Raw genomic sequence first — 20056 nt, 5'->3', positions numbered from 1 at the left:
GAGGCTCTAGGGCAAAATTCGTTCCTTGCCTCTTCACTCTCTGGGGGCTGTTGGCATCCTTGGCTTGTGGCCCGATCACTGTAATCCGTTGCTGTGGTCACATTGCTGCCTCTCCTGGGTATGCCAAGTCTCCCCCTGCCTCTGTCTTGATGGGACCCAGACCACCCAGCTTATCTAGGATCATCCTTACTACTTTTTGACCTCATTGACGGTTCTGGAACCTTGGCCCCTGCATTTCATTTTTGTCTTTCAGTCCCTCCTATCTTCCCCAATTAAGCCTAGCATGCCTGCTGTTTTCCTGCCTGTTTCTTCAAGCTCCATACTCTCTCCCTGAGGGATCTTAATAGCTCTTCAGGCTTCAGTTCCTCTATGTATCTGTCACTTCCCTCACCAGTACCCAGAGGGTCACCAATTCCCACTGACTGTGTCCCCATAGCATCTCAGACCTGTCCCCTTGGTCCCCACTGCTGCATCCTTGTTTGTGCCCTCATCATGTCTTGATCAGGCTGTGGCACTGACCCATCTCTTCATCTGTGACTATCCATCTTTCATTCATTCTTCATGGGGGACCAGAGAAATCTTCCTCAAATTCATGTCTGCTACCTGTTAGTAGCTCTCCCTGGCTTCTAGGAGAATGCAGACCTTAGTGTTATATACAGGGCTCTCCACAAGCTGGCCCCTCTTTACTCGACCACCTTGTTTCTCCTTCTCTTCCATTGTTTTGCTTTTGATATTCCTTCCTGGAAGACAGTTTTTTTCCCCCTTTATCCTGAATTCAGGTGTCCTTTCCTTAAGTTTTCCTCAATTCCTCCCATCTGTGTGGCAGCCCCTTGTCTGTGAATCTGTGTCACAATATGTTTACTGGTATCTGTGTGTCTCTCCTACCAGATTGTGAGAGACTCAGGAGCTATCATGTCTTATGTACCTTTTATCCCAAGGGCCTATCATAGTGCCTGGCACATCGTGATAGGCACCCAGTTCACAGCTGAAAACCAGAGCTCAGCATCTGGCGCTACCATTTAGCAGCTCTGTGAGCAACGAACAACTTACCTTATCTCTCTGGGTCTGTTTCTGAAAGACACAGTCCTGCCTCAGGCTGCTCCTGGCTGTTAACTAACACAGTTGGGGATGATTTTTACTTTCCCAGCAAACTACCCTATGATGTGACCCCTGAGCAGGCTCTGGCTCATGAAGAGGTCAAGACACGTCTAGACAACTCCATCAGGAACATGCGGGCAGTGACAGACAAGTTCCTCTCAGCCATCATCAGCTCTGTGGACAAAATCCCGTGAGTGCCATGGGTTGTGACCCCAGATAGAGCCCAGTATGACTCCCCCCGCCCCCATCCAGTATGATGCCTCCAGTATGACTGTCCCCTTGGTACGATCCCCCTCAGTATGACTCCCCCACCGGTATGATCCCCCTCAGTATGACTGCCCCCACACCTAGTATGACTGGCACCCCTGTTCCGGCCGCTCTCACGGCAGTCTGTCCATCCCACAGGTATGGGATGCGCTTCATTGCCAAAGTGCTGAAGGACTCATTACATGAGAAGTTCCCTGATGCTGGTGAGGATGAGCTGCTAAAGGTAAGAATCTGGACATTGGCACTTCCTTGTCCTTCCAGTAGCCCTTTGAGGAAAAAGTTAGAAAACAAGGCCCAACCTGAGAGCTTCAGCAAGTGTGCAAGCGCAGGTTCCAGCAGTAGTTTGCCATTGGCGGTGAGCTCTTGAAAATGATTGTAAATAGTAAATGATACCTCTCCTAGTCCCTGTGTAGTTCCCTTATTGTTTGGCACACAGACATCAAACAAGTAGAGGAGGTGACTTTCCTGTCTTGAGAGAATTTCTCCGAGTCCTGTCTTTTCGCTGAAGAATTGCACCCTCTGCTGGTGGCGGGGTGAATGGCAGCAAGCACCGTGGTTTCTGCTAAGGCTGTTGCTGATCACTCTTTTTCTTACTTGGCTGTGCTCCTTCCTTTCCCCCCCTTAATCTGAACGCTTTTTTCTTCTCTCTCCTAGTTCTGTGCTTTCCTACAATGAGGCCTCGATTCTAGACTTTCTATTCAGGTGAATTAAATTTTTTTGTTTTGTTTTTTGGAATGAAACTCCAGGGGAAATGCTGTGACTGTCCTTGAATTCTTCTGTGGAGGAGATGTGTGTTGAGTGGCTTTAATTTCAGAGGCATGAACTTGTCCACCACTAAAGTCAGCAGCATGAGGATGGGGTGTGTGTGAACATATAACACATTGCTAATTAGGTCACGTGGGTGATAGTAGCCTTATTTGCTGCCCTGATATGTGAACAAAGGATGCCCTAAAACGCTTAGTGACAGATTTTAAGTCTATAGTGATTACCTTCTGGACCTGCTCTTTCATTATAGTGATATTTGGTTCTGTTATTTTCTTTTTGTCTGCATCCAACCGAGGGATCTTCTGTTGTTTTAGTTTCAGCCTCGAGAGAAAGTGTGTGCATGCGTGCATGCATGCATGTGTGTGTATGCGTGCATAGTGTTTTACTTTTCCTCACAGGACTGCATTTTCTGGTTTTCTTTGCTAGCAAAGTCATTTGTGGCTTACCTGGTGGAGTGGTTTTTCACAGCTGTCTTTCTTTTTCATCTGTTCCCAGATTATTGGTAATTTGCTTTACTATCGATACATGAATCCTGCCATCGTTGCTCCTGATGCCTTTGACATCATTGACCTGTCGGCAGGAGGCCAGCTCACCACAGACCAACGCCGAAATCTGGGCTCCATTGCAAAGATGCTCCAGCATGCAGCTTCCAATAAGATGTTTCTGGGAGATAATGCTCACCTGGGCATCATTAATGAGTATCTCTCCCAGTCCTACCAGAAATTCAGGTAGGGGAAAAGGAATAAGGTACTTAAAAGGTCCTGTGGGTGTGTTTCTATCTCTGAATGTCAGGACAAGATTAAATACATACTTGACTTTGCCTGGGCCCTGCCATACTATAGGATAGGTGTTTGATATGCTCATAGCCCCTGGAGGTGGTAAAGGGGATTTTGAGCTGTTAAAATGTATTCCAACAAAATAGACCGCACTTAACATAAATGCAGTGAATCCACATTAGGCATGTGTTACTTTGTAATCAGCAAAGAATCAAGAGTGCTTTCAACATTAGTAAATTAAACATCCAGTTCTGAGTTCATGGCATTGTCTTAGAGATAAAGTTGGTTTGCCTAATGACTCCGGTATTCGCAAACTGTTTTAAATGATGGGTGAGCGGTTCTTGTGGGTGGAATTAAAACTGGGTGGAGGGAGAAGTTATTAGAACCACCACCCCAAGGCCATGAAGCCCAGCGGACATGTGTAACTTCTTTGGAATCAACGGCCTTGCCTGGCTTCTCTTTGAACTCATTGCTCCAGAGGTTTGTGGGATGTCCTCTGGCCAGCTTTTCACATATGTGTCACCTAAGGGTCTGGCTCTCATGTTTATTTTCAGACGGTTTTTCCAAACTGCTTGTGATGTCCCCGAGCTTCAGGATAAATTTAATGTGGATGAATATTCTGATTTAGTGACCCTCACCAAACCAGTGATCTACATTTCCATTGGTGAAATCATCAACACCCACACTGTAAGTATTTTTTCTTTAATTACTTAGTTTCATTGCTCTAGCCTTAATTGCCTCCCCTGGGTGCTGCTTACCATCTCTGGAAAGCCAGATACCTTACCTTCCTTTGATCTTGCAGACCTCACATCTGCCTTGCTGTTTCTTTCTTTGTGTATTAAAAAGACCTTCTAAATATCTCAAAGTGATCCCAGGCCCTCTACATCAGAGTCACCTGGGCTGATAGTCACAAATGAAGTTTCCGGACCCCACCACAAGCCTGCTGAAACAGTCTCCATGGGTGGGCTGCATAGTCTCCATTGTGAGCACCCATCTAGGGACTTGATAAAATACTGTTTTTACTTCTTCTGTTTATCCTGGCCCTCGGTGTTATTTTTCTAGCATCTAAAATACCCACTTTTTCCTCTGTGGCCCTTAGGATTGATTTTCCCTTGAGTGTTCCTCTTTTCCTCAATATTTTTATAATTCATTCCTTTCTCCTTCGGGGGTATATAGAACAGGAAGTGAAGAAGTATATAAAATGTAAGGGAAATTTCTGAGGGCATCTCCTAGGGTAATAGTATCTTAAGTCTGCTTGAGAACCCTTAATATGGGGACAACATGGATCCTGTGCACTTTTCTCTGAACTAGGAGATGCCGTATATGGTACACATTAAGTATAAGTATGCATGTGAGTTATTTGAACTGGTTGTAGGTACGTTGGTGACTTTGAACATAGAAGTCTGTAGTTTTGTTGTTCTCTCCCTTGTAGGGTCCACTTAAATCCCTTGTATCTACAAGGTTGAGAGAGAACCGGTATTTCCTCTCCATGCATTATCCCATAAGTCATTCAACAGAGGCCAGCACGATGCTTTGTAGTATATCATTTACTTACGTTAGTTTGCTGAGGATGGCCTGCCAGTTCTTTGAATGCAGGAGCTTTGTTATCTGACCCCTTGTATGCTGTTTGGCCTTGTTGGTGGGGCTAAGGGCTGATGGGCTGAGTGTCATGCATGGACTTGACTACTGGGTATTCGATGCAGCTCCTGTTGGATCACCAGGATGCCATCGCTCCAGAGCACAATGATCCAATCCATGAGCTGCTGGACGACCTGGGCGAGGTGCCCACCATCGAGTCCCTAATAGGTAAAGTTCTGACTTAACTGCCCAAAAAGTGACAGGGAAGGTGCTAGAAGAGTGCTATAACTGCCACCTCGTCCATTTCTGCACTACCCGAGCTCTGCGTGTGCATGAGGGAAGAAAACAGATGAGATCCACTCCTGTTTGTGAGGAATTGAGATCCAATGGAAGAGAGAAGTTTACATGTGTATAATATACACTTAATCCTATAATTAAAATAAAAGTTCTGTAAAGGAAATGAACAGAATATCTTAGGAGAGATTTGTCATGTTACAGTTATTAAAATGACTTGTTAAACATTTATGAAATTATTTTATTATGGATCCTTTGTTTTTATTATTTGGCATTTAGTCTATTTCTCAGGAAGAGTGTCCTTGCCATAGTGTAAATGTTGGCTTATTCAAGTATTTTCTTAGGCTTGCATTTTCTTTTCCTTGTATTAGTGTATCCTCTCCAGTATCTCTTCTATTATACTGATCCTCTCTACTCTCCCCAAACCGTAGGAGAGAGCGCTGGCAATTTAAATGACCCTAATAAGGAGGCACTGGCTAAGACAGAAGTGTCTCTCACACTAACCAACAAGTTTGATGTGCCTGGGGATGAAAATGCAGAGATGGATGCTCGGACTATCCTGCTGAAGTGAGTACTAGAAGTGAGAAGAATGAGGTAAACATAGCACAGAGATCCCTTGGCCTCGGCGGATGTATCCACTTGTTCATACCTGAAGCCATCACCTTGGCCTTTTAAGCCCCTCGTGGTTCTGGTCTCTTTATCTATTATCCTCAGCACAAGACTTATGTCCCTATTTGCTAAGATGCTAAAGTGAGATTTACACCTAAGAAATCCTAACCCTGGTACTCATGCTGTTGTTATTGAATAAATAAACCTGGGCCCAGGAGTGCCTTGTGTTTGCAGCTACTCGGTGGGACCTTTGGGAGATGGCATGTACTCATGTACAGTTCAAAGTGTACTGCTGCTGCCTAGCTCCGTTTGAGAGGAAGGTGGAACACCTGGTGATTTTACACTCTTCCCGCATCTCCTTTCAGCACGAAACGTTTAATTGTGGATGTCATCCGGTTCCAGCCAGGCGAGACCTTAACTGAAATCCTAGAAACACCAGCCACCAGTGAACAGGTAAAAGTCAGGGGTTCAACATGGAGGTGGAACCCAGATACTAGGAGGTAGCAACCTGCAGCGGGGACCAGAACACAGTAATCCAATCCAGCAGCTGGTGCATGAGCTGGGTGAGGTGGTGATTAGGGCCCTCTGAGAACATTGTTGGCTCCTACATCAAGAGGCAGGTGCTCTTAGGGCGTGAGGCTCAAGGCACATAACCTGCAGTCTGTGTGTGTTAATTTAACTTACTGAAGCAGAGTCAGCGAGTCTGTCTAGGAATCTATCAAATATTATATCGTTAGAATTTTGTTAAGTGCCTTGGTAGATAGAAGAAAAGTACAGGATGTGACTCCAAAACTCAATGGACTCATGATCTGGTTGGAGAAGTGTGGTATATGTACCTGAAATAATTAGAAAACCAAATGCGGCAGTTCTGGAAAGAGGCCAGTGAGGAGCAGAGCATCAGGAGGAAGCAGGATTCAAGCCTCCCTTAGTGGGCAGGGATGGGTCTGGTTGTGCATAGACGACGAGAGGTGTCATGAGCAGGAGAGTTCCCACAGGCAGAGGATGAAGGAGGGAAGGGCACGATGTGACCAGACTGACATATCTAGAATGAAGATGTAGTGAGGGCGAGTCATGAGGAGTAAGACATGAGAACAAATGAAGTAGGATCAGGCAGATCCTGAGTAAAGAGCTTTTGTAACTGTGGGACCATTTAGTACTGATCAGTTAGGCAGTGCTATCAGAGCAGACAAGAGCTGAGCAATCTAGGTGTGTGATAGATAGAGTCCCAGGCCCTGTTGGCTGGGGGAGGGGGGGGCAGTTCAGCAGTGGGAAGGATGGATGATGCACTTCATGTTTAAGACACCTCTTTTGCATTTGTGAAATGTAGGTCATTTGTTTCAAATTTTGAGCACAGGAATCCTTTTTGTTAGATGAGTGTTTACCCGGAAGCCCAAGTATAAAGCAGGAAAAATGGGAGCTACTCTGGTAGCACCAGGAATGGGGCTCTTGCAGCCCCACCCTCTGGGACTTCAAGATCGTGTGGGAATCCCTTATGGCTGAGCACTCTTTGAAAACCATTGTTTGAATGGTTTTCAAACCATGAATTCTCAGCTTTTAGATGCTATGATTAGTAATTGACTAGATGTGTGTGAGAGGCAAGAAAAGAATCATAGCCAATACTGCACCTTGTTTAACCTGAAAGGAAGTTTGAAGCAGGGAATGTTTGAAGCAGGGAACCAGTCTTTAATGAGAGCCTACTGTTAGTTTGGTGCTTTCACCTGTGTTCTTTCATTTCCTCTCCTGCTATTCCCATCTTCCACAGATGAGGTGAGTCTTGTCATCCTCTCCTGCTATTCCCATCCATTTCACAGACGAGGAGTCTAAGACCCTTAGAGGTCACATAGCTTGCCCAAGATCATCTGCTTGTAGTGGCAGAACTTGGATCACGTTCTGACACCAGGGTTTATGCTCTTCATGTTTTGTGAGGCAGAGTGGTCTTGACATTAGGAGAGAAGGGTGATCTGGGAGAAGGAGTTGCTCCAGTTTGGGAAGAATTACAAGGCATTCCAAATGTGAGCATCCTGGTACAAATAGTTCAAAATGTGGACCAGAGCCTTAGCCACGAAGATTAGGATCTGTCAGCATAGAGGTGATCACTGAAGTATTGAGAATGAACAGTTAGAAACTGCCACAGGTCACTTGGAATTACCAAAATCATGCCTAAGGCAAGGAGAAAATACAGAGGGTACGAGTAAGGTGACAACTAAGAAAAAGCACTAGATTCAGCGTGGGGGGCGGGTAATAATTGGCCATGGGAGTGGAGATGTAGAAGCCAGATTGCAAGGAGCTAAAGAAGAAAGAAAGCAAAAAAAAAGAATGGACCAGCAGTGTGGGTCCTGTCTGGCAGGGACATAATGGGCAAATGTTGGATGTTGACTGGGAAAAAAGAATCAAGGACAGGACTTTTCATTCTGTAGATACTGGCATTTGCAGCATGCTTGGAAGCAAAGGGAAGCCTTCAGCATGATCCAGCCTGGCCAACATGGCAAAAAGCATTAGCAAGAATTGACTGAGCACCAGTATTGCTTGGTGTGATTATAACATTCACCAATGGATAAAGCTGTGTTTCAAGTAAAATTAAATAGCTCTCACATCCCAAAATGTAATAGAAAAAAACGAGGGATTTCGTAGCCACTGGATCCCAATCTCTAACTGTACATGAGGATCCAGGAAAGAAGTCCTAGAGGCCATGTGACTTCATCAATGTTATCTCTAGATGAAAAGAGATCTGCCTGTGCTCCATGCAGTTTCTCTGTCAGTTGTCAGAGGGCAGGTTTGTTCCCTTGTTTCCAGAATGGAGTTTAACAGCTGTATAAATCCACGTGTGGATATGCTCTGTAGATTGAAGTTTTGGATTAGTGTGGTGGACTTGCCAGCAACTTCTTTCTCTTTTCTGTATCTTTAGGAAGCAGAACATCAGAGGGCCATGCAGAGACGTGCTATTCGTGATGCCAAAACTCCTGACAAGATGAAAAAGTCACAATTTGTGAAGGAAGACAGCAACCTCACCCTTCAGGAGAAGAAGGATAAAATCCAGTCAGGCTTGAAGAAGCTAACAGAGTTGGGGACAGTGGACCCAAAGAACAGATACCAGGAGCTGATCAATGACATTGCCAAGGTACTACATATGGGGGACAGTGATGGCTTGGCCATGTGTAAACTCAGTCTCAGAGGCTTGTGAAGTGACAGTAGCTATTCAGATGACAACAAACCTTCAGGGCGCAGGCAGATTGGTGTCTTCTTCTCTGAGGAATTGTTTTTGACTTTTCCAACACCAGGATTTTGCCTGCCCTTTGATGACTTATTCCATGACCTAAATCAATAGGGAAAAGACCCTAACTAGAGCTTCCTGTGTCTTGATTTGTCTTTGGCCTTAAAGAATTCCTCTAGATCTTTTTAGTGATTACTGTGACGTATAAATTTACATCAAGTTGGTCGTGGAATTCTTGATTTGTGTGCATCTTCACAAGTAAGGGGCCCTGGTGCAGATGTTCACTGCTGGCCCAGTAAGGAGGTACCATGCCCATCAGGGAGGTTGGTGATTGAGGTGGTAAAATGGTGTTTTCTTCCCTCTCCTGACAATATATTTGAGAGATTTAAGGCAGCTTTGCAAGTAAATGCTAAGAATGTGGAAGTCTGTAAAAGTAACACATTTCCCTATCTCTAGAAAATACAGATGGGGGAAAAAGACTGATGAGATCTGAATTTCTTTGCTAATTATTATTTTTTTAAAGATTTTATTTATTTATTCATGAGAGACACAGAGAGAGAGAGAGAGAGAGGCAGAGACACAGGCAAAGGGAGAAGCAGGCTCCATGCAGGGAGCCTGATGCGGAACCTGATCCTGGGTCTCCAGGATCACGCCCTGGGCCGAAGGCAGGTGCTAAACCGCTCAGCCACCCAGGGATCCCCCTCTGCTAATTTTTTTTTAACATAAATTGCTTCCTGTTAAGAAAGTGTGGTCATGCAAGCAGGGCTAAGCACTGCTGGGCTCCAGTATGGACAATTCAAGAAGCATGTGATACCTACCATCATTTTCCTAATTTCAATGATTGTGTCTTAGGACATTCGGAATCAGCGGAGATACCGACAGAGGAGGAAGGCCGAACTGGTGAAATTGCAACAAACCTATGCTGCTCTGAACTCGAAGGCCACCTTCTACGGAGAGCAAGTGGATTACTATAAAAGCTACATCAAAACCTGCTTGGATAACTTGGCCAGCAAGGGCAAGTGAGTTTTTTTTTTTTGTTTTTTTTTTTTTAAGAATCGATGTCGGGGGAAAAGAAGTAGAGGCAATGGAAGTGACCTTGGAAGTTTTTACTTAAAACATGCTGGGTCTAATTATTCCTTTAATTCTTTATTTTGCTTTTAATTCTTTGCATGATTTTCTAGTTCCATTTGTTGTTGTATAATGTAAATGAATTAAGTAGGGGGGATTTCAAGGTGCTTATTTCTAAGCAGCCCTTGTTCTAAAAGATCTTCTTGGCCCTAGAAATGAAAGAATCATGGAAAGAAGTTAGTTAGTGCTCCCCATACCCAGATGTGCCTCACAATCACTTAAGGAATATGATAGGTATTTTGATCTCTTGGCCTCTCTCTATACCACCTGGGGACACAGGATCCCAGACTCCAGCTTTTTTCCAGTCACCAATGAAAATCTGATGTGGCCTTCCTGGCACAAGCCACAACCAGCAACATGCCTGTTTTATAGGGAAGGAAACTGAGAACCCAGGGGGATGGGTTGATAGGTGCAAGTTCTATCCGTAGTAATGACTAGGGTTAGTTTATTTTGTTCTTCTCACTTTTCAGTTTAAGAATTTTCCAATTTGAGAAAGGTTGAGAGACTAGAATAATAAATACCCATTCGCCCTTCATCTAGATTCACCTGTTTTGGACATTTTACCTTCTCTGGCTTCCTTACTCTTCCACCTGCACTCTGGCTCTCTCTTTGCCTCCCTGGAAGACTGAGGTGGGGCAGGGCTGATATGCAGGGATAAAAGTCAGGCCTGGCTTACAGAGGGCTCCTGTGATCTTTTGACATTTCTTCTTTGACCACTTCCTGACTTTATATAGGCATAGGTGTTTCTGGTTCAACTTGTACTTTTCCCTCCCAGGCTTGGAATTAGCTATTTCTCCCAAGCATTGCTGGCCCCTTCAAATGAAGAATGGTGTTTAGAAACCAAGATCTAGACATTAGATGTGCTCATTGGTACAGGGTCGTCATTGCTTCTAGGTATTCTAAGCAGAGAGCTAAGTCTTTCTTTCTGTGTTAATGGCTTGCAGTATCCCATTGCACACATGGATATAACAATTGATATGGTCAGTTCTCTAATGATGGATATTTGTGTTTCCAGTTATTAAAAAATTCTGTACCAAATAACTTCTTGTACATAGATTTTGCAAATGTGAGAATATTTTTGAAGATAAATTCCTAGACATGGAATCACTGGGTCAAAGGTTTTATACAGTTGTAATTTCTGTAGATATTGCAGTTGTCTTCCATAGCAGTTCCCTTTGACTCCTGTACCAGCATTCCCGCCCTGTTTCGTGAGACCCTTCCTTTGGGAGTCCCAAATCTCTGGTTCTCAGGGATCTCTCTTCTTCCTTTGCTTGCTTTTGAAAATCACTTCTTACCTCGATTATCACAGTAGCCTCCTAAGATCTTTTTCCTTTTTCCCATTCCTCTGTATTTACTACACTGGAGGCATAAAGTCTTTTAAAAATTACTTATTCTGTAGATATTTATTTTTGCCCTGCCAAGCCAGGGGGCTTACAGTGACTCTCTTGGGGTTCAATACAGTTCCTTCAGGCTGGTGTTAGAAGCCTTTATAGCTAACTTGTAGGTGTTTAGGTGTTGAGAGGGACCCAGGCAGATGACTCTCAAATTCATGGTGGGTTTGCAAATATAATTAAAGGCAAAGCAATTTAGTAATGTTTCCCCTGTTTTACAGAGAGATTCCTCAGGCTAATCCTAACACTTATTTGCCATTTTAGAATCAGTTTGTTACTTAGGCTTATATGTGGGAAGTCCATTTTCTGACCCCATATCCTTGAACTACTAAGAGACTTGTAGTACACAATTACAGATAGAAAGTGATATGGTGTGATTTTTTTTACAGGGTCTCCAAGAAGCCTAGGGAAATGAAAGGAAAGAAAAGCAAAAAGATTTCTTTGAAATACACAGCAGCAAGACTACATGAAAAAGGAGTCCTTTTGGAAATTGAGGACCTGCAAGTGAACCAGTGAGTATTTACTTCTTTACTTTGTCTTATCATTATCTTACTGCCTTTTCTTTCTGTTATGTGGATGGTCGTTTTCATATTTTCTATCTACTTATCTAACTATTGAGGTGAAACATTAGGCCTAATAGCCAGACTTAAATTTGTCCATCATAAAAGGGAAAGTATTTCTTCCCCTTTGTTGTAGAATATTTGCCCCAGGCTGTGTTCACACCTGTGTGGGCCCCAACTTAATTTTTCCTCTTTAAAGCAGGACACCATTTCTTATTTATCCTTGTGTCTAAACCAAGAATAAATAAGAATAACAAGAAGAAGGGTTTACTTTATTCCACCTGAGGCTGGGGATCAGGGACTTACCCTCATTCTCTTTCCTGGGGATTGCCAGCTTGCTCTGTACAAGGTCTCTGGATCTGGCCTGGCTGTTGTTAGCAGGCAATATTAATACCTGCTCAATCTGCCCTGTGACCTTATGAAGCTGAGCTTGAGATTTTGTGTCTGTTAAAACAACAACTTTAGGGATCCCTGGGTGGCGCAGCGGTTTGGCGCCTGCCTTTGGCCCAGGGCGCGATCCTGGAGACCCTGGATCGAATCCCACGTCGGGCTCCCGGTGCATGGAGCCTGCTTCTCCCTCTGCCTGTGTCTCTGCCTCTCTCTCTCTCTGTGTGTGACTATCATAAATAAAAAAAAAATGAAAAAAAAAAAAACAACAACAACAACTTTGTTTAAAAAGAAACTTAACTTTTCTGATCCTAAAATAGTATGTATTTGTTGTTAACCTTTGGAAATTGGTAAAGCATGAAGAAAAAGAAAAGGCACCATCCACTTAATTTATCTACCTATTGGGGATCCCTGAATGGCTAAGTGGTTTAGTGCCTGCCTTTGGCCCAGAGCGTGTGATCCTGGAGTCCCGGGATCGAGTCCCGCGTTGGGCTCCCGGCATGGAGCCTGCTTCTCTCTCTGCTTGTGTCTCTGCCTCTCTCTCTCTCTCTCTCTCTGTGTGTCTCTCTCATGAATAAATAAATAAAATCTTAAAAAAGAAAAGAAAACTGATTTTTAAAATGGAGTTATATCAAACAATGAAAGAATATAAATCAATGTCTATCATAAATAAATAAATAAATAAATCTTAAAAAAACTTATCTGCCTATTATTTTTTTAACATAAATTGTAAATATAGCCCTGTATCCCCATTTTTTTTCCCCGTAACATTTTGAGGATTTTCACTTTCTTTGAAAGCATGCTTTTTAATGGCCACAAAACACTCCATGTTGTAGTTAAAATTTAACCATTCACCTACTGTATGACATTTAAGTTTATTTTACTTTTTACATGATTACATTTGTGGTATACCTTTATATGTAAATCTTTGGTTTTACCTATGATTATTTTTTTATGATAGATGCCTAAAAATGGAATTTCTAGCCAGAGTGTTAACATTTTTTCATTATAAAAAACACAAGGCATAAAATTTATCATCTTAACTATATTTTTAAGTGTGTAGCTTAGTAGTTTTGAGTATATTCACCTTGTTATGCGACAGATGTCCAGAACCTTTTCATCTTACCAAATAAACTATACCTGTTAAACAACAGCTCTGCATTTCCCTCTCCCTCTCCCCAAGCCTGGCAACCCAATCTACTCCCTGATTTTATGTATTTGACTCCTCTAGGCACCTCAAGTAAGTGGAATCCTACAGCACTTGTCTTTTCATGACTTGGCTTATTTCACTTGGTTCATCCATGTTGTAGCATGGGACAGATTTCTTTCTTTTTTAGGCTGAATAATATTCCACTGTATGTATATGTACCACATTGTGTTTGTGTATTCATCAGTGTCCATTTGGATTTCTTGCCACTCTTGGCTCTTGTGAGGAATGAATGCATGGAAGTGTAAATATCTCTTTGGGATCCTGTTTTTAGTTCTTTGGAATATATACCCTAAAGTGGGATTGCTGGATCATATGATAGTTTTCAAGTTTTTGAGGAACTGCCATACTGTTTTAAATAGCAGCTTAAAAAAGTTTAACTTGTATATATATCCCTGAAGTAGTACGCTGGTTGAGTGTGTGTGTATAAGTGTGTGTGTGTGTGAATCATGGCTTATTATCTGTATTTTCTCCAATCATTTTTGGGGTTTTTATGTAGAGCAGTTAATGCACTTTACGGGTCTCATATTTATTATCTCTTCCCTTCTTTTTGTCATTATTTTCTATTGTTTAAATGCCATCCTTTTTTTGGGGGGGGGGGGGCTTCTTTTAATTTCTACTAGAGGCTTAGAAACCAGATAACAAAGCAAACTGATTCAAATAAAATCATCACAGAAAGTCTCTTTAAGGAATGACCTGTGAGGACCTCCTGTTGAGTAAGATGTGAATGTTCTAGTGTGTGGATTTTGTGACCTCTCTCATAGCTTCTCTGTGGCCTGTTTTATATCATTCATGGTTCTTGGCTCTGTTCTATAATTGAATTCTAGAAGTCTGGACCAACAGGCTTTGATCACTCAGGGAATAACATATCCCCACTGAAGTTTCTGGGCTTATAACATATTGAGAATGAGTAATACCTTAAATACTCTTGGTAAATAGCAATGTATCTTTGGTGGTACTTGGTACTGAGTGCATTTGTATCTATGGCACCCCCTCTCATGGCTTTTTGTTCTGACCCCTTTTTGTTTACTTACACACTTCTTACAATCCTCAAACATGCATTCATCCTTTCCTCCCTCTCCTTCCAGTCTAGTTTCCCCTTGATTATCCTTTTACCATTGGATTTAAGCAGTGGCCACGGGGAAAGCCAAGAGAATTCCTGTGACATCATCCTTTCAGAGGGTGGCATTCCTCCATGGTCCCTCTTCCCACAGCATGCAAGGGCTGCAGGGAGAGGTTCCCGGCTCTCCCCAAGTCTCCGAGCATGTGGTAGTTAGAGTAGTAGCCACACACTGTTCTACCTGTAGAAGTGTTTTGGGCCTTTATTTGGTACCCCTTTTCACTCTTGAAGAAAGATTGTTTTGTTCTTTTTAAGATTTTATATGTTTATTTGAGAAAGAGAGAGGGAGAGCGCAAGTGGGAGGAGGAGCAGAGGGAGAGGCAGGAGCAGACTCCCCGCTGAACAGGGAGCCCCACGTGGGGCTTAATCCCAGGACTCTAGGATCTTGACCTGAGCCAAAGGCAGATGCTTCACAAACTGAGCCACCCAGGCACCCCTTGAAGATTGTTAATATTCTTTCTACATTTCACAGAATATTTTTATATGAGAATGAAAAAAATCACACCCTTATGATGTTATGTTTCAACAGGTTTAAAAATGTTATCTTTGAAATCAGTCCAACAGAAGAAGTTGGAGACTTTGAAGTGAAAGCCAAGTTCATGGGTGTTCAAATGGAGACATTTATGTTGCATTATCAGGTGGGTATGCACCATACAGAACTGAAAACTTTATATGTGATGTGGTTGTGTTCTTTTTGGGGTGGACAGTAGGTAAAAAAGACACATGTTTGGATCACCCTGCATTGAGCCAGCGCCCACACAGGCGGGAAAGGAGCTGAGGGCTGCTGTGCATCTGACTTGGTCTGTACTCCCTGGAGAGCTTGGGCAGATCTGGACGTCTTCTGAAAGCTTTTATCTGAAGCTACTACTTAGTGTTGGCACTAAATTGAACTGGTACCTTGACGTTGAACAAAATGTTTAAGTAATGATAGTAGAAAATTGTAAACCTATTCAATAGCTTGAAATCTTTTCTCATTTTGATTTGATTTTGGGGACTTAAAAGTGTATTTCTGACAAGATGTGTATAAATTGCATCTTTGTAAACTGAATCCCATTTTAAATTCGGGAAGAACTCTGCAGTGAATCATTTATAACATAATTTAACCTATTTTTTATTCCAAAATATTTCTAGTCTTTACGCAGTAGAAAAGCACCAGGGTACCACAAGGCCTCCTGGGCTCTGTCCAGGCTCCACAGCTCCGTGTGTGTCCTCATCACTTCTGTCCCATTCCTTGTACTGCATCTCACTGCTGTGCTCTGTGGGCCTGGGCAGGGGCCATCTCTGAACGTGTGCTGGGCTTCTGCACCTGCTGCCCACCCCCCAGCCCTCTCATTTATTCCTGCACACATGCCTGCCAGACCGTGAGCTCCTTAAGGACCCACGGTAGTGTGTCTTCATTTCCTCCTTAGTGATGAGTAGACCTTCAAACATGTTAGCTGAACAAAAGTGAAGTGATTCTGTGATGCACATGCTCAGGTGCTTACACCCAAAAAAAAAGATCCTGTCACGTCTTTAGTCTCACCAGCGTTGCACAGGCCGACCAGCCTGCCTCGGTAGCATGTTGATCCGTGCACAGGCGCATTAAATATAGAATGAGGATCAGGTGCAGGTGTTCTGTCAGGCACAGGTGACACACCAGGGCCTTCGTTCTCATGGAGCTGCTAGAATTTTTCCAGAAGTTGCATTGTTTGAACTTTGGGTTCTTTCAAGTGCCTTGACTCATTCTGTCTCTTCTGAAGTTCATGTGCAAGACTACTCACTTCCTAAATGTGCTCTGGACAGTAGAGGGCAATGGGAGAAGCAGGGGCTCTAGATCCAGATCCAGATCCACTCCATGCCACTCTGAATATCTCTGAGCCTCATCTTTAAACTCGGGATAATCACACCTATAGGACTTTTATCAGGACTTAAAAAGACACTATCTGATGTGCCTACCCAATGTTGAGCACACTGGAGGCACCTAATAAACATTTTGTCCTTCTTCCCCTTGCCTTCAAAATATAGAAATTTTCTCACGTGAAATAAAAAGTAAGACTCTAGTGGATACTATTGAGATGACGTTAGTGGCTGTATCCTGTCTTCAGTGATTAGTATATTTTATCATAGATTGAAATGCCTCCCCCTTCCCCAGGTGACCCATCACTTAGACAAACTGGAGACACGTTATTGTCAGCTCTGAAATAGGAAGTATGTGTGATGAGTGAACATGCTGCTTTTTCTTTCCATGTTTTGTGTATTTTGATATACAGATGTACCAGAATATTCTGTTGAGCAGCATGTCCCATTCCTTGAGTTCTCAGGGTGGTTGTGCAGTGGACCGTTCTGTGGTTGGGCACCTCTTTTTCACACCACTTCACATTTGTCATTCCTTGTTCCTTCTGGATCCCTCCCTACATCATGTCCTTTCTTATTCCACAGACTTGTTTGACTGTAAAATGTTGTTTTTATAGGACCTGCTGCAGCTACAGTATGAAGGAGTCGCAGTCATGAAATTATTTAATAGAGCTAAAGTAAATGTCAACCTTCTGATCTTCCTCCTCAACAAAAAGTTCTACGGGAAGTAATTGATCCATTGCCACCAGACCAGAAGGATGAAGGAAAGAAGCTCCTCACGGTGACCTTTCTTGGGTCCTTCTTTACTCATTGGAAGCAAAGACCCAGGCCACAAAAAAGCCTCAACTTGATACACTCCCAACGCCACGTTTTTAACCCTCCCACTCTGATGGGATGTCTATTGCCCTTTCTTCATAGTGAAACTGTATTTCAGGCTGTCCGACCCTCTTGTCCCCTCATTTTCTTCCGTCACTTAGGAAAGAGTGGAGGCTCCACTAAAATCTCTGTTGTTATGGTCTTAGAGGCTGCATTACTCTATTGTAAGCTTTGGTGTTTAAATTAGCAACAGGGATGGTGGGGCTTGAATTCTTGTTACTTGGAAGTAGGATCTATCAACACGAATAACACATGCACATAAGGCACACAACTCACAAGTCAGGTCATCTCCTGGCATTCAGTTGTCATTTGAAGGTGAAATTCCTTTACGTTTCCATCCCATCGGTCAAATGGAAGGATCCAGGGGCTCATTGGTTCTCTTCCACTGTTTTCCTTTATGAGCAGGAGCTAACAGAAGTCAGTGCTCTGTGTTCAAAGAAACATTTCTAGCAAAGGGGAGACACAGTTTTAAAATGTTACCATTAGGGCAGCCCCCGTGGCGCAGTGGTTTGGCGCCGCCTGCAGCCTGGGGTGTGATCCTGAGACTCAGGATCGAGTCCCACATCGGGCTCCCTGCATGGAGCCTGCTTCTCCCTCTGTCTGTATCTCTGCCTCCCTCTCTCTCTCTCTCTCTCTCTCTCTCTCTCTCTCTGTCATGAATAAATAAATAAAATCTTTAAAAAAAAAAATAAAATAAAAAAAAATAAAATGTTACCATTAGGGCAGCCCGGGTGGCTTAGCAGTTTAGCGGCACCTTTGGCCCAGCGCAGGATCCTCGAGACCCGGGATTGAGTCCCACGTCGGGCTTCCTGCATGGGGCCTGCTTCTCCCTCTGCCTGTGTCTCTGCCTCTCTCTGTCTCTCATGAATAGATAAATAAAATCTTTTTAAAAAATAAAATAAAATGTTACCATTAAAAAATAAATAAAATAAAATGTCACCATTAAATTTGAGCAGTACTGTTGGTGTAGTTCTCTCATCAGCGGGAGGGAGAGTCCCATCAATAAACCCAGCTATGTAGGCAGGTTTGCAGTGGTCTGCGGTGCCTGCTTGTATGTATTGATGCACAGAAGGGGGCTATGTTCAGGAAGGCAGTCCACTCTGTCCCCGTGGCAAAAGGAGGGGCCAGCCCTAGCATACGTAAAATGATTGTCCTCAAATCTGTTTTATGTTGTAAGAGTGCCTTATTAAAGTGTACATTTATTTCTTGAAATGTGGGTGATAGGAATTTTGAAGATTTATATAATGCTTTAAAAGCCTTTAGAATACTGTAAGAAAAGGATTTTTAAAAATTGGCTTATCTGTATATCTGAACTCTTAAAACTTTCTTATAGCTAAAACACTAGGATTTATCTGCAGAGTTTAGGGAGACAGTCCTGCCTTATATAGACCAAAACAAAAAACCAACCAACCGAGGTTAGCTTGGTATCAGGGTCTCTTTTTCCCCACTTCTTTCTTTTGTTGCTGCCCAGGCCATGCCTTTATTTTATGAGCTCCCATTTTCTGGGTTTAGTCAGAAACAATTCAATTCTAAACATTGAATTTAGGAAGCGTATGTTATTACATTAAAAAGTCATATACTTAAAAAAAAAGAAAAAACTATCCAGGGAAATATGTTGGAAATCATGCTACTGAGGCTCCATTTTCTCTGATGTTTTGGTTCGGTATTTTTATCATAAAACAATAAAGCTTAAAATAATAAACTTACGCTTAAAAATTTCCTGATAGGGGATCCCTGGGTGGCTCAGCGGTTTGGCGCCTGCCTTCGGCCCAGGGCGTGGTCCTGGAGACCCGGGATCGAGTTCCACATCGGGCTCCCTGCATGGAGCCTGCTTTCTTATAGCTTTGCCTGTGTCTCTGCCTCTGTCTCTGTGTTTCTCATGAATAAACAAACAAAATCTTAAAAAAATAATAAAAAATAAAAATTTCCTGATGTATATTGAAAGCCAATAAACTTTCGTTAGTAATTATGTGATGTGTCCCTATTATAAATGTAAGCATTGGAGATGTGTTTTTCATGTGTTTACTCAGTCAGGTCCACCGTCGTGCAAATGTGAGTTGTTGAAGTCTTCACACACTCCAGACAGGAAGAGGTGAGGCATGGAGCTCCATGACCGAAGACTCCACTAGACTGACTTCGTTTTTTACTGTATTTTGGGAAATCATTTTTCAGTGAATATTTTCCTCAGATCAAAAGCAGATGCTATTACAAGTAGCATCACCAAAAAAACTGGGACCAAAGTGTCAGCCCTCTTACTTTAAGAGGATACCCATCCCAAATGCCCATGGAGCTCCAAGGCCACATCCATGACAGACCATGAGCAAAGTTTACAACTCCTTTAATAATTTCCTTGATACAACTCCAATGCAAAATAGCACAGAATACACTTCAAGATTTCGATGGTAACTGTAGAATTACAGTTCTAATGGCATGGAGCTTGCCCAGACGAACTCAAGTGGTGGCATTGAGACCATGTAGCTCCTCCTCTTATTTATTAGCCATAGCGTTCTCTGTCTCAGTCTTCTTCCTTCTACCTTGTCTTCCGACAGCTATCATGACATTTATCATGAATTTACGTCCAACCATTTGGACTACTCATCAGACCACTGCACACAATTGCCTTTGTATCTCTGTATGAAATAAAAGGTCATTTGTTCATGTTTGTGTTTATTTTTCTCAGTTTCATTGTTAACAGTTCCTGTTCAACAGCGTTGACTGGAGTGAGATTTAATGATTGAAAACCACAACAGAAAAAAAAAACCAAAACCCTTTACAATCTTCCTGAAGCAGCAGACCCAAGTCCGCTTTCCACTCACATGTTTAATATGAGAGTTTAGCCTTTTTAAGAGAAATAGGCTTTAACTACCCTCAACAGAAAAAGAAATAGGGGGTGGGGAGAGCACACGATACCACCTCTGTTTGGCCAATGGGGCGGGGGGGGGGGGGAGTTTAAAAC

General features: G+C 42.8%; 1 protein-coding gene across 1 annotated transcript in view; it reads left to right on the top strand.

Moving 5' to 3' along the window:
• The window catches only part of IQGAP1 (IQ motif containing GTPase activating protein 1), a 109696-nt gene extending 89938 nt beyond the window's left edge, over nucleotides 1-19758 (top strand). Inside the window, exons 27-38 of the mRNA XM_025436877.3 lie at nucleotides 1148-1288; nucleotides 1504-1588; nucleotides 2626-2858; nucleotides 3461-3593; nucleotides 4610-4712; nucleotides 5210-5345; nucleotides 5753-5840; nucleotides 8293-8505; nucleotides 9451-9617; nucleotides 11507-11629; nucleotides 14921-15029; nucleotides 16842-19758. Of these exons, the coding sequence (XP_025292662.1) occupies nucleotides 1148-1288; nucleotides 1504-1588; nucleotides 2626-2858; nucleotides 3461-3593; nucleotides 4610-4712; nucleotides 5210-5345; nucleotides 5753-5840; nucleotides 8293-8505; nucleotides 9451-9617; nucleotides 11507-11629; nucleotides 14921-15029; nucleotides 16842-16955 (1645 nt within the window). The 3' untranslated portion in view covers nucleotides 16956-19758. The remainder of the gene's footprint in view (nucleotides 1-1147; nucleotides 1289-1503; nucleotides 1589-2625; nucleotides 2859-3460; nucleotides 3594-4609; nucleotides 4713-5209; nucleotides 5346-5752; nucleotides 5841-8292; nucleotides 8506-9450; nucleotides 9618-11506; nucleotides 11630-14920; nucleotides 15030-16841) is intronic.
• The last annotated feature ends 298 nt before the right edge of the window (nucleotides 19759-20056 follow it).

Source organism: Canis lupus, chromosome 3, assembly GCF_003254725.2.
Source record: "Canis lupus dingo isolate Sandy chromosome 3, ASM325472v2, whole genome shotgun sequence".
Taxonomy (NCBI): domain Eukaryota; kingdom Metazoa; phylum Chordata; class Mammalia; order Carnivora; family Canidae; genus Canis; species Canis lupus.
The sequence above is the reverse complement of the archived record's forward strand: the minus strand, read 5'-3'. Positions and strand labels throughout refer to the sequence as shown.